Genomic DNA, 13,998 nt, shown 5'->3' with positions numbered 1-13,998 from the left:
ATATCATTTATTAGTGATGAATTTTCAAGAAGATTTAAAAAATGCAATGAGTTAGTTTGAGTGACTGTTTCTAATTAATGTCATGACATTAAAAAAAAAAAATCTTTCTCCATTGTTTGAATTAGATGCCGCAAGTTACCCCTCACAAAGGGAGTGCCATCATGAAAAGCCATTCCCTTCCTTTGCAACTCTCTCATCCTCCAAGACTCTCTCTTTCATGGGCATCAAAGCACCATACAACACAGGAAGCTGTCATAAGAAACACTGCTTCCCTATGTTCAAACAAGTCTCTGACCGTTAACTATACATCTTCTTGATTTCTCTATGTGCTTTATTTCCTCCCTTTATCAACTGAGCTAATGATGAGCTCTTTTTGCTAGATAAAAATCTTCTTATTCCAAAAGAAATTTAATTTCTATAGATATCAAGCACATAGAGTTATCACTGCATTCCCATCCAGGGGCCCCACACTAAGTCAACTGTGATACTTGAGGACACATTAAATTATTTAAAAGGAATAAAATGCAAAATCAAAATGTCATTCTTGTCTATTTGTGACAAGAGAGAAAAAATAATGTTTTCATCTTAGAACTGAAAGAATGCTGGCTCTCAAGTCTTTTGCCCTAAAATGATGTTGGAAAATAACATAACTGAGGCAAAACTAATGAATAGTGACTAGCTGTTTTGGTGTTACAGAGATCCTCTACTCTTTCCTAGTTCTTATTTTTTACCTATGCTATGGCCCTCATTTAAATTTTTTCAAGCTTTATTGAGATAAAATTGACATATAATACTGTGTAAATTTAGAGTGTACAATGTGTTGAGCTATACACTTATATATTGCAAAATTATTACCATGTAGTATTAGCTAATGCCTCTATTATATCACATAATTACAATTTCTTTTTAAAAGTGAGAACATTTAATATTTACTCACTTAGCACTTTCAAGTATATAATATAGTATTGTTAACTATAGCCACCACCACTAATGCTGTACCTTAGATCCCCAGAACTTACTCATCTTATAACTGTGTATATCCTTTGACCAACACCTCCCTATTTCCCCTCCTCCAGCCTCTGGTAACCACCACTCTAATTTCTGTTTCTATGAATTTGGCTTTTTTAGAGTTTACAAATAAGTGACATCACACAATATGTGTCTCTGGTGATTATTTTTAAATAGAATCCATCACAAAGCTTTAAAAACAGTATTTATTGTTAATTTAGAAAGCTTTGTTCAATATGAATATATATAATCTTATTTTAATATAGTCACTATGAATAATAGATAAACCTTTCATTACCATGGTAGAAGTTATAAAAATCAGTTCCAGGTTTTAAATATGCAGGATACAGAGTGCTCTTTTCATTGAGTCATTTTTATGAGCAAGTCTGAGTCATATTAAATATAATTGCTGAGTCAAATATTTGTTATCCACGTGATCTATCCTGGCCTCACTTTTCTTTCATACTGCCTCCTAGCTCTTGTGACAACACAGTGGTCTGACTGGAAATTGATGGTTTTCATCTGGGACCGCTACAGTGCAGCTGACCCAAAGAATACCATTTCCCATACATCCTTTCTGCTAAAGTGGTTTTATTCATTCATGCCACAAAGCATGATATAAAACTATTTACTCACATAAATAGTTCTACAGACAGTCCCTATGATGCTCCATGTCCATGGCCAGTCCTCACTTACAGGTATGGAAAGATTATGGAATTCCGGGACAATTTCTGTTGCTCCTAATCTCCGACTCTAAAAGTTCAGAGGAAGGCCCAGCAAACTTGTTGTGGTTCAGTTGCTAAGTCGTGTCCGATTCTTTGTGACCCCATGGACTGCAGCACACCAGGCTTTCCTGTCCTCCACTCTCTCCCAGAGTTTGTTCAGACTCATGTCCATTGACTCAGTGATGCCATCCAACCATCTCATGTTCTCCCACCTCCATCTCCTCTTACCCTCAATCTTTGTCAGTATCGGGGTCTTTTCCAATGCGTTGGCTCTTCATGTGAGGTGGCCCAAGTACTGGAGCAAACTTAGCCAAATCTAGTCCACCACCTGTTTTATGAATAGAGTTTTACAGTAACACAGCCACATTCATTTATTTACATACTCTTTATGGCTACTTTCACTACAAAGACAGAACTGAGTAATTGCAACAGAGATCTTGTGGCCCACAAAGCCTAAAATATTTACCATCTGGCCCTTCACACACACACAAAAATGCTGCTGACCTGTCATTTAGCTCACTGAGTTTTTAAGAGAAATCATCTAGAAATTAATACATTTATAAAATCTGATTACAAGCAGAGTTTGTGACTTGCATCCCTGAATCACACTCCTAGACTACAGGACCATTACATAAATTGAGAGTATTAGGCAAATACCTGGAAAAGATTAAGCTGATCTTTATTGATTCTTTGTTCCTCTTCCATTACTTCCTCATCCCAGGCACTGAAGCTGCAGCCCCCAGTACAACATTCCCTTCTTGTAGGATCACAGGGCAAATCTCTACAATTGTCTTTAGTCTTATTATTATTATCTAATATATTTATTATTCAATAAGAATTTGTTAATTAAATTAATAAATAAATTACTGTAGGTCAACATTTTTAAAAGATGTTTTGAAGAATACATGTCATCTTCGAAATGTGCTCCATGAATGGGATGGCTTATGTACATAGAGAACAGACTTGTGCTTACCAGAGGAAGAAGGGTAGAGGAGGGTTGGAATAGAAGTTTGGGACAAGCAGATGCAAACCATCATACAGAGAATGGATAAACAACAAGATGCGACAATATATAGCACAGGGAACTACATTAAATATCCTGTGACTACATTAAATATCCATTAGCCATAATGGAAAAGAACATGAAAAACAGTATATATATATATAACTGAATCACTTTGCTATACACCAGAAACTGACACAACATTGTAAATCAACTATACTTCAATTTTTTTTAAGGATGATTTATTTCAAAAAAAAATCATAAAGTCTCCTATGTTCAAATAAAGTTGGGAAACAACAACACATACTTTTTGTTCTCCTTTAGTAGCACCATGATTCACATGAATGCATTAAAGTTTTGGGCAGGAAAAAGTTGACATCAACAAAACAGCAGAGCAGGCAGCTCCAAGCTCTTGTTCCCCCACAGAAGTGTCAAAAAATAAGTAAAAACTGTCAGAACTAATTTTGTTAGAATTCTGGAAAACAGTCATAAGTCTATAGCAAGCAAGAAACTACTGAATCAAGAAAAAGCTCACTTGAAAATGGCAGGAAAGTTTTGTGGTGTCTTTATTTGTCTTGTCCCATCCCCTCCCCAGCAGTGATTTTGTTTTTGAATCAATGGCAACCTACATTTCCAGTGTGGAACCCTGGTCCCTCATTCTGGAGAGGACAAAGTAAACAAGCAAACATTATTCACAAATTATTCTGTCTATTCTAACCTGTCTGTGTGCTACCAGAAGGACATATGCAAAGAGCTTGTATTAGTTTGCTAGGACTTTCATAACAAAATAACACAGGCTAGGTAACCTAAACAATAGAAATGGACTTTCTCACAATTTTTTAGGCTAGAAATCCAAGAGCTATGTGATAGCAGTATTGGTTTCTCCCAAGGACTCTCTCCCTGGCTTGTAGATGGCTACATCCTCACTGTGTCCTTGTATGGCTTTTCCTCTATGCACACATCTCTGATATCTCTTTTCTCCTCTTCTTTTAAGGACCTCATTCATGTCAGATTAGGAACTACCTTCATGACCTCATTTACCCTTAATTACCTCTTTAAAGACCTTCACTCCAAATACACATACATTCTGAGGTACTGGTGGTTAGCACTTCAATATATACATTTTGAAGGAACACAACTAAGCCTATAACAGTGCTCATTTTTGTTCCACCTAATCCAGTATAATTCGGGATAGAAAAGCAGTAGATATTGATCAAACACACTGCAAGAAATACTAAAAACATTCAGATGCCTGGAGTAAAAGATTATAGTTGAAACATACAATAGACCATTTAAAGGCCTGAGAGCAAAAGCTGAGAAGTTTCTTAGGGAAATCAGGAAATTCAAAATCAGCCATGCATGCAGGAGAATTTAAAAAGCCACAGGCATTCTCAGGGCAAGATGAACTCAGAAAGGATCTGAGCAGATCCTAAGAGTTCACCTTGGGCTGATCGCTAGATTCAGTTCAAGACTAAGTATCAAAGGAGTGCCCCCAGAATAGAGACAATAAATAAAAACTGGGAGAGGTATTTTTTGTTTGTTTATTTGTTTGATTTTTTTTTTTTAGCCCTCAGTGTTTAAGAAAATTTCCATGAACCCTAGTAGAGTACAAGCTGAGAAACAGACTATAATGGCCACACAAAAGTTAAGAAACATAGTCTTTGCAAAAATAGTGTTAGAAAGTCACCAAATGGATGGTTTACAATAGCTTTCAACAACAACGTCAAAAGCATCCAGAAACCTCTGGCAAAGTGGGAGAATCTACTTTCCCCTTCTCCCCTTGAGTTACCAGTTATAAAAGTCAAATGTCTAGTTATCAACAAAAATCACAAAGCATACCAAAAAAAAAAAAAAAAAACAGGAAAATATGGCCCATTTGAAGGTAAAAAAATAAATGGATAATAATCATCCCTGAGGAAGTTCAGACACTGGACTTACTAGATAAATTCTGTAAAGCAACTGTCTTAAATATGCTTAAAGATCTAAAGGAAAACAAGGACAAATAATAAAAGGAAATCAGGAGATTGGTATATGAATAAAATGAAAATATCAATAAAGAGCTACAAATTATAAGAAGGAACCAAAACGAAGTTATGGAGCTGAAATGTGAAAAAAAGAGAAATGGAAAATTCACCAAAGGAATTTAACAGTATATTTGAACAGGCAGAAGAAAGAATCTGTGAATGTGATGATGGGATAAGTGAGTTATTGAGTTTGAGGAACGTAAAAGAAAAAGAATAAAGAAAACCAAACAGAATCTAAAGGACCAATGGAACACCAACAGACCAACATACACATTCTGAGAGTGAGAGAGGGGTAGGAAGAATCTTTGAATAGTTGAATAGAATATTTGAAGAAATAATGGCTTCTCAAATTTGATGAAAGATAGAAATCTACAAATCCACAATCTTCAATGAACGTCAAGTAGGAAAACCCAAAGAGATTCACACTGAGAAACTTTACAATCAAACTACTGAAAGCCAAAGACAATGAGAGAATTTTTAAAACAGCAAGAAAAAAACCAAATCATTACTCACATGGGATGTACAATAAAATCATGACCAATCCCTCAGAAGAAGCCTGGGAAGCCAGACTGCAAGGGATGATATATTTAAAATGCTGAAATTAAAAAAAAAATGTAGCTAAAAATTTATATCCAGGAAAACTATCTTTCACCAATGAAAGATAAATTAAGACATTCAGAGATAAACAAAGGCTGAGAGAGCTCATTAGAACTAGACTTACCCTACAGGAAATGATAAAGGGAGTCTTTCAGGTTGAAATGCAAGGATGCTGGACAGTAACTTGAAGCCTAACAAAGAAATAAAGTTCTATGCTATTGGATGTATAATAAATAAAGATACTATTTGTGACAAGAAAAACCTAAAAGGAGGAGGATGTAACTGTATAAGAGTAGAGTTTTGTATGTTATAGAAGTTAAATTGGTATCAATTCAAACTAGATTGTTATAAATTTAGGATGTTAAATGTAATCCCCACAGTAACCACAAAGAAACTATCTAAAAAGTGTATCTCTTTGAAATAAAAGAGAATCAAAATGGTTTACTAAAAGAAAAAATCAACTAAATACAAAAGAGGATGGCAATAGACAAAGGGAAAAACAAAAAATGCTGTAAAATATAGAGATCAAACACCAAATGGCAGAAGTCATTTCTTATATAAGTAATTACATGTAAATGCACTAAACTCTTTCACACAAAGGATAGAGATAGGAAGACTGTATAAAACAAACTATGATCCAATTATATGCTGTCTATAAGAGACTCACTTTAGATCCAAAGACATGAGTAGACTGTGAAAGGATGGAAAAAGATATTCAATGCAAATAGTAACCAAAAGAGAGTGGAGGACTTATGCTAACATAAGTCAAAATCTCTTAAAAGAGACAAAGAATGACAATATACATTGATAAAAGATTCAAATCATCAAGATGATATTACAGTCCTAGAAACACATGCACCAAACAACAGAATCCCAAAATAATGAAGTAAACCTTGATAAAATTGATATAAAAAATAATACTTTTATAGTAATAGTTGGAAACTTTAATATACCATTTCAGTAATAGATAGAACATCAATACAGAGATCAGTATGGATATATAGGATATGAACAACACTATAAACAAACCAGAGCTAACAAACATATAAAGAATACACCACCCAACAACAGGAGAATACACAGTCTTCTCAAGTGTACATGCAACATTCTCTAGGATAGACCACATATTGGGTTACAAAATAAATATTAATAAAATTTAAAAGATTAAAATTACAAAAATATCTTTTCCAAATATAGTCAAATGAAGCTAAAAATCAATAATAAAAAGAAAACCACGGACTTCCCTGGTGGTCCAGTGGTTAAGACTCCATACTTTCACTGTAGGGGGTATGGGTTCAATAATGGTCAGGGACCTCAGATCCTGCATGCTGCATGGCACAGCCACAAGAATTTTTTTTTAATTTTAAGAACAGGAAACTCAGAAAATTCACAAATATTTGGAAAATAACACACTCTTATACAACTAACAGGTTATAGAAAAAATCACAAGGGAAATTAAAGAATGAAAACGAAACTGCAACATACCAAAACTTATGGAATCCAATGATAGTGTTCAGAGGGAAATTTTTAAGGTAAATGCCTACAGTAAAAAAGAAGAAAGGCCCCAAATCAATAATGTAATATTACATCTTGAGGAACTAGAGAAAGAAGAGCAAACTAAACCCAAAGCTAGCAGAGGAAATAAATAATAAAGATCAAAGTAAAGAAAAAAATAGAAAAGCAATTAGAGAAGCAATACAACCAAAATCTGGCTCTTTTAAAAGATCAACAAAAATTACAAACCTTTACCTAGACTGACAAAGAAAAAAAGAAGACTCAAATAACTAAAATCAGAAATGCAAGTGGGGCATTACTACTGACCTCACAGAAGTAAAAAGAATTGTAAAAGAAGATTGTAAACAAATTAGATAACCTAAATAAAACTCAACATTCTGAAAATTAAGATCATGGCTTCTGGTCCCATCAATTCATGGCAAACAGATGTGAAAACAATGGAAACTGTGAGAGACTTTATATTTTTAGGCTCCAAAATCACTGCAGATTGTGACTGCAGCCATGAAATTAAAAGATGTTTGGTCCTTGGAAGAAAAGCTATGATCAACATAGACAGCATATTAAAGCACAGACATTACTTTGCCAACAAAGGTTCGTCTAGTCAAAGCTATGGTTTTCCCAGTGGTCATATACAGATGTGAGAGTTGGACTATAAAGAAAGCTGAGCACCAAAGAATTGATGCTTTTGAACTGTGGTGTTGGAGAAGACTCTTTTTGAGAATCACTTGGACCACAAGGAGATCAAACCAGTCCATCCTAAAGGAAATCCATCCTGAATATTCATTGGAAGGACTGATGCTGAAGCTGAAACTCCAATACTTTAGCCACCTGATGAGAAGAACTGACTCACTGGAAAAGACCCTGATGCTGGGAAAGATTGAAGGCGGGAGGAGAAGGGGACAACAGAGGATGAGATGGTTGGATGGCATCACCGACTCGATGGACATGAGTTTGAGTAATCTCCGGGAGTTGGTGATGGACAGGGAAGCCTGGCATGCTGTAGTCCATGGGGTCACAATGAGTTGGACACAACTGAGCAACTGAACTGAACTGACTGAGATAAAATGGACAAATACCTAGAAATACATAATTTACCTAAACTGACTCAAGATGAAATAGAAAGATCTTGGACCTATAATAAGTAAATAAATCTATTGAAAAATCAAAAACCTTCCAACAAAGTTTAGGACCAGATGGCTTCACTGGTGAATTCTTACAACACATAAGGAAGAAATAACACCAATCCTTCTCAAACTCTTCCAAGAAATAAAAGAGAAAAGAATATTTCCTAACTCATTCTATGAGGCCAAAATTACTTTGACACCAAAGACAGATAAATACACCACAGGAAAATAAAATTAAGGACAAATAACCTTTGTGGATACAGATGCAAAAATCTACAACAAAATAGTATCAAAACAAATTCAACCGCAGAGTACAAGGATTATACATCACGGCCAACTGAGATTTATCCCATTAGAGGAAGTTTGTAAAGTTTGTTGATCTTTTAAGATAGCCAACTTTTGGTTTTGTTGAGGGCAGGAGGGAGGAAGGAAGGAGAGAATAGTGATATGAGTGATTAGATGTCTATATAATTCTTCTTCCCAGTCAAATTCTCATCAAATTCTCATTGGAGTATCTTTGCTGATAAACCAATTAGATGAGCTTAACTAGTGTAAACTCTTTCTGCAGTTTATAGAACACATTCATTTGCTGGTGATCACATTGAAGAATGTCTTACTGTTAATTAGAACACCTTAGTAAATTATTGGGCTAAAACAGATGGGAAGTTGTGTTGGCACATGTCAGGATAACTCTTAACAGTGAAAAACAATTCTATTATTCAACCCAAAGAACTTGCAGACATTGTCCCATATTCAGGTAACTTCTATCCTCAGGGTGATTTTATTGGCCTCAGGCATTTTATCCCTCTAGTTAAAAAAGGTGTCCCTAAAATTAAGCAGTTTCTGCCTCTTACAAACTCTGTGACCTTGGGAAAATTAATGAATTTCTTTTGTGCCTCAGTTTCCTCATCTATAAAATGGGAGACATTCAGTTCAGTTCAGTCACTCAGTCGTGTCTGACTCTTTGCAACCCCATTGACTGCAGCATGCCAGGCCTCCCTGTGCATCACCAACTCCCAGAGCTTGCTCAAACTCGTGTCCATTGAGTTGGTGATGCCATCCAACCATCTCATCCTCTGTCGTCCCCTTCTCCTCTTGCCTTCAGTCTTTCCCAGCATCAGGGTCTTTTCTAATGAGTCAGTTCTTTGCATCAAGTGGCCAAAGGATTGGAGTTTCAGCTTCAGCACCAGTACTTCCAATGAATATTCAGGACAGATTTCCTTTAGGACTGACTGGTTTGATCTCCTTGCAGTCCAGGGGACTCTCAAGAGTCTTCTCCAACACCACAGTTCAAAAGCATCAATTCTTCAGTGCTAGCTTTCTTTATAGTCCAACTCTCACATCCATATATGACTACTGGAAAATCCATAGCTTTGACTAGATGGATGCTAGTAATGTCCACGCAAAGTAATGTCTCTGCTTTTTAACATGATGCCTAGGTTGGTCATAACTTTTCTTCCAAGGAGCAAGAGTCTTTTAATTTCATGGCTGCAATCACAATCTGCAATGATTTTGGAGCCCAAGAAAATAAACTCTCTCGCTGTTTCCATTGTTTTTCCATCTATTTGCCATGGAGTGATGGGACTGGATGCCATGATCTTAGTTTTTTGAATGTTGAGTTTTAAGCCAGCTTTTTCAATCTTCCCTTTCACTTTCATCAAGAGGCTCTTTAGTTCCTCTTCGCTTTCTGCCATCAGGGTGGTGTCATCTGTGTATCTGAGGTTATTGATATTTCTCCCTGCAATCTTGATTCCAGCTTGTGCTTCTTCCAGCCCAGCATTTTGCTGGGAATGGGAATGGGCATTTCACTGGGAATGGGAATGGGAGACATGGTAGCGTGTAATTATTGAAGAATGAAATAAGGCACTTATTGGCATACAATAAGGTGTGAGCTCCTTATTAATACATGCATGTGAAAGTTACTTCTTTTTTCATTTCCAAGGTTTTATATCCAAACGCAAATGATTCTTAAGGCAGTGTCCAAGACTGAAATGATCAGATGTAAAGGATCAAATTATCCCAGAAGTGTACAAACCAATGAAAAATAACATGGTTTGCAGATCAGAGGATATTATGCAATGAATCTAGTGCAGCAAAGTTGTTGAAAATTTAGGATTTTGGAATCAGAATAATGAGACCTTGAGTCTCAGCTTCTTTAATTACTGTGGCATGACTTTAAGCAAGTGACTTAATTTTTCTAACCCCCAGTTTCTTCATCTGAAAATATTTATTGGAGCACTAAAACAATTCCTCTTTTCTGAAGATTAAAACAGACAATTTTTAAAATGTGCTCAGTACAGTGTATCAATATGTGGTAACTTAAAAAATATTTTGAATTCTAGCAGTATACTCACACTGCCATGTACTGGGAAGGATAAAAACAGATGTATGGCCCAGCCTTCTAATTGGTTCCAAGCCAGTTGGGGAGGCCAGACAATCAGATAATCTACAGTACAAGAAAACCTACATTTGGATTTTCAAATTCCTCCTGTTAAGATGATGTTTCTCTCTTTCCTGTTTCTTTTCCCACATTATTCATTTTCTATCTCATATATAAAAATTCATGAAAGTTTTCCACCCTGAATTGGACCATCTAAAAGGAAATATCTTGTTGTGAAGAGAGGAAAGAAAGTAAAGACACACAATTTCTCATGACTTGACTCTACCTTGTCTACTTTATCTCTTACTAGCCTAAAAATATATTTGTTATAGAATAAAGTTCTATGGACAAGAAAGAGACTCTTTTTCTTCTGGTTTTTTTTTTTTTTTGAGTAACCTAAATAGAAAAACAAAATAAAGCAGAGTAGGAAGTACCCATGGAAAATAAGTCATCTTGGCAGATGATGAATAACAAGGGGATAAACTAAAAAGATGTGGAATATTTCAAAGATGTAGGCTGAAAAATGTTTTGGTAATATGGTGATGTTTATGATCTGATGCCCAAAAACACTTTTAAAAAAACACTATTTTTTTCATTAAAAGCAGAGAAGTTAGTTATATTAAAAAGAAAAACAGCTTACTACATTTCTTTTATCCAAATTCCTTGTTTCTTCTTTTACCAAAAGTTTCCTTCCCTGGAAATTTACATTAGCTGTTGAGCCCTTTTCTTTTTTTGATTTTGAGAACTCAACATGGACTTGAGAAGTCAAAACATGGCACGCAAGCGTTGCTGCAGCTGTGTTTTACTACCAGCCTTTGAAGGAGGTGCCAAGCCAAACTCCTCCTCATTCAGATCCTACCTGCTTGTTGCGAACAGAGCCAACAGGGATGTCGCTTGAACCAGGATAATGAGACTTTGTTAAGTGGAAACAAACAAATTTCCACAGGAGAAAGCAATGAGCAAATAGATGGTTCATGGCAACACGAACCGTTTCGTATCTTAGAAAGTATTATGTGGGAACCACAGGAGGGCAATAAGTACATTGCAGCATAACATGAAACTGGAAGTCAGTGGGAAGTGGTTCATCTACTGTCAGAGGCAAAGAGTTTGTCGCTGTACCCTTTGGACATGCCTGATTTTACCCGATCTCTGAAGCCAAACAGGGTCAGGCTGGTCAGTGCTTGCTTGGAGGAGAAACAAAGGGCAAGAGGAAAAGAGAGTTGTCCCCTATGTCTCTGGAGGAAAAAGCATGCTCTTTGTTCAAAGCACATCTAGGATTAATAAATCTCCATGGAATTTTCCTGGCAAGAATACTGGAGTGGGTAGTCATTCCCTTCTCCAGGGATCTTCGCAACCCAGGGATCAAACCCAGGTCTCCTGTGTCTCCTGCACTGCAGGCAGATTCTTTACTGTCTGAGTTACCAGGGAAACTAAACCTTGCTTTATACTATATTTATTGATGTAACAATCTGGACATTAACTGACACTGCTGGGTTTCTTCCTTTTTTTAATTTATTTATTTTTTTACTTTACAATATTGTATTGGTTTTGCCATACATTGACATGAATCAGCCATGGATGTTCCACATCCTGAACACCCCTCCCACCTTCCTCCCCATCCCATCCCTCTGGGTCATCCCAGTGCACCAGCCCCGAGCACCCTGTCTCATGCATCAAACCTGGACTGGCGATTCGCTTCACATGATAATTTACATGTTTCAATGCCATTCTCCCATATCATCCTGCCCTCGCCCTCTCCCAGAGTCCAAAAGACTGTTCTATACATCTGTGTCTCTTTTGCTGTCTCGCATATGGTGAGCTAATTTTCTTTGGTTTTGTATTTCTGTACATCGTTTCCCATTAGGCAGTCACAGGGTATAAAGAAGGAATGGGGTAAATTCAGAGGTATCATGAGAATCAAACTAGACCCATTGATTTAAAGGGTATTCCACAAAAGGAGGTGGATATTCCTGACCCATCCACCATTCAAAATGTAGCTCCATTTGAACTCATGTGCCAGGCTATTTCATCATCATTTGTACCCACTGTTGATATCTACAAGGTTGATGAGCCTAAGGTCAAAGAAAGCCACTCATCCAAAAGGCAATTTTGATCACAACTATTGACAATGAATTCCATTTAACAGTCTTCAGCTTATATTTTCCAAGTCCAAACCTCTTCAGGGTAAGTTATCATTGCTTAACTGTCATTATTTGAAACGCTAGTGGGAATGTTATTACTGTGAACCTCTCTGGGTAAAACTTTCTCTCTTTTTTTTTTATTTTTGCAATCTCACATCGTTTTAATTTTGTTTACATCTCTAGTCATTTGCACAGATGTTGATGGAGCTGTATTTTTGCTTCAATGTCTATTGCAACATTTTTATTGCGTTCTGCAGGTCCTCCAGTAAACGTTACTTGCAATATTTTTATCAACAGTTTTGGATCAGTCACAGAAACCACCATGGTAAGTGCTACAATGCCACTGGCAAGAGAAAAACATGAATTGATTATGCCATGAACACAACCTGTCAAATTTTCTATTTATTGTTCAACTTGCAGGACCTCCTGTAAATGTTACCTGCAACATATTTATCAACAGCTTTGGGTCAATAGCAGAAACTACAATGGTGAGTGGGACTGAGCATTGAAGCCATCGTGTGAAGGAATGGGATGTGTGATCAAAGAGCACTGTTGTACATTTGTGGGACATTTACTGAGTGCTAATTTCCAAGTTTATTCACCTCTAGAAAGCAATTAGTTATACTCTTTCACCTTAGGAATTCATTAGTCAAATATTCATTTGCTTAAAATTCAATAATCTTTCATCCATCATGCCAGAGAAATTTTGGAAACACTTGATGTTTGGTTATATTTAGGCAGAATTATCAGTAATGAGCTGGTGCATAATTAAGGATATTTAAATATTTGCATCTCCAATGTTTCAGAAATATAAATTTCAAAGTTTAGGAGATATTTTCATATAATGGGACACTTTAACATAATTGAGCTTCAGACATGCTACATTTAAGATATATGCCAAGAAGCTGACCTTAAAATGAACACACACACACACACACACACCAATTTGATGGCAGTAGAAAGTTGTTCCAAATCCACAGGAATTACATAACATGCATGGCTCCCTTCCCCCCAAATAAACATAAAACTAATAAAACCCCATCATATTCTAAGTGCAGACATGTTTCACATACATGACAAATATTTCAGATACTTTAAAATTCACCAAGACTCTTTATCAGTGTCAAAGTGGTATTGTTGCCTGTGACACAGCCTATTAGATCAGTAACCTTATAGTGCTAGAGTATAGTGTGGAGATTACATTTTGAGTGAAATATTTTCTTGGCCTCCATATAATTTAAGTCCACTGACTGGTTCTAATTCTCATGACTATGTAAAAGTATGTTGTTGTATTAAGTCCCTTTAGTCATGTCTGCCTCTTTGTGACCCTATGGACTATAGCCTGCCAGGCTTTTCTGTCCATGGGATTTTCCAGGCAAAAATATCAGAGTGGGTTGCCATTTCCTCCTCCAGGGGATCTTCCCAACCCAGGAACTAAACCAGCATCTCTTAGTTCTCCTGCATTGGCAGGCGGGTTCTTT

General features: G+C 36.3%; 1 protein-coding gene across 2 annotated transcripts in view; it reads left to right on the top strand.

Annotated features, from left to right (window-relative positions):
- GLRA2 (glycine receptor alpha 2) overlaps positions 1 to 13,998 on the top strand; it is a 209,504-nt gene that overhangs the window by 30,388 nt on the left and 165,118 nt on the right. Inside the window, exon 3 of one of the 2 annotated variants that reach the window (XM_040266603.1) lies at positions 12,938 to 13,005. In XM_040266603.1, coding sequence (XP_040122537.1) covers positions 12,938 to 13,005 — 68 coding nt within the window. Of the gene's footprint in view, positions 1 to 12,774; positions 12,843 to 12,937; positions 13,006 to 13,998 lie in introns of both variants that reach the window. The other variant, XM_040266602.1, reaches the window with a different exon arrangement.

The sequence above is a fragment of the Oryx dammah genome, unplaced genomic scaffold (genome assembly GCF_014754425.2).
Source record: "Oryx dammah isolate SB20612 unplaced genomic scaffold, SCBI_Odam_1.1 HiC_scaffold_23, whole genome shotgun sequence".
Taxonomy (NCBI): Eukaryota; Metazoa; Chordata; class Mammalia; order Artiodactyla; family Bovidae; genus Oryx; species Oryx dammah.
This window is presented reverse-complemented; position numbering and strand designations above follow the sequence as displayed.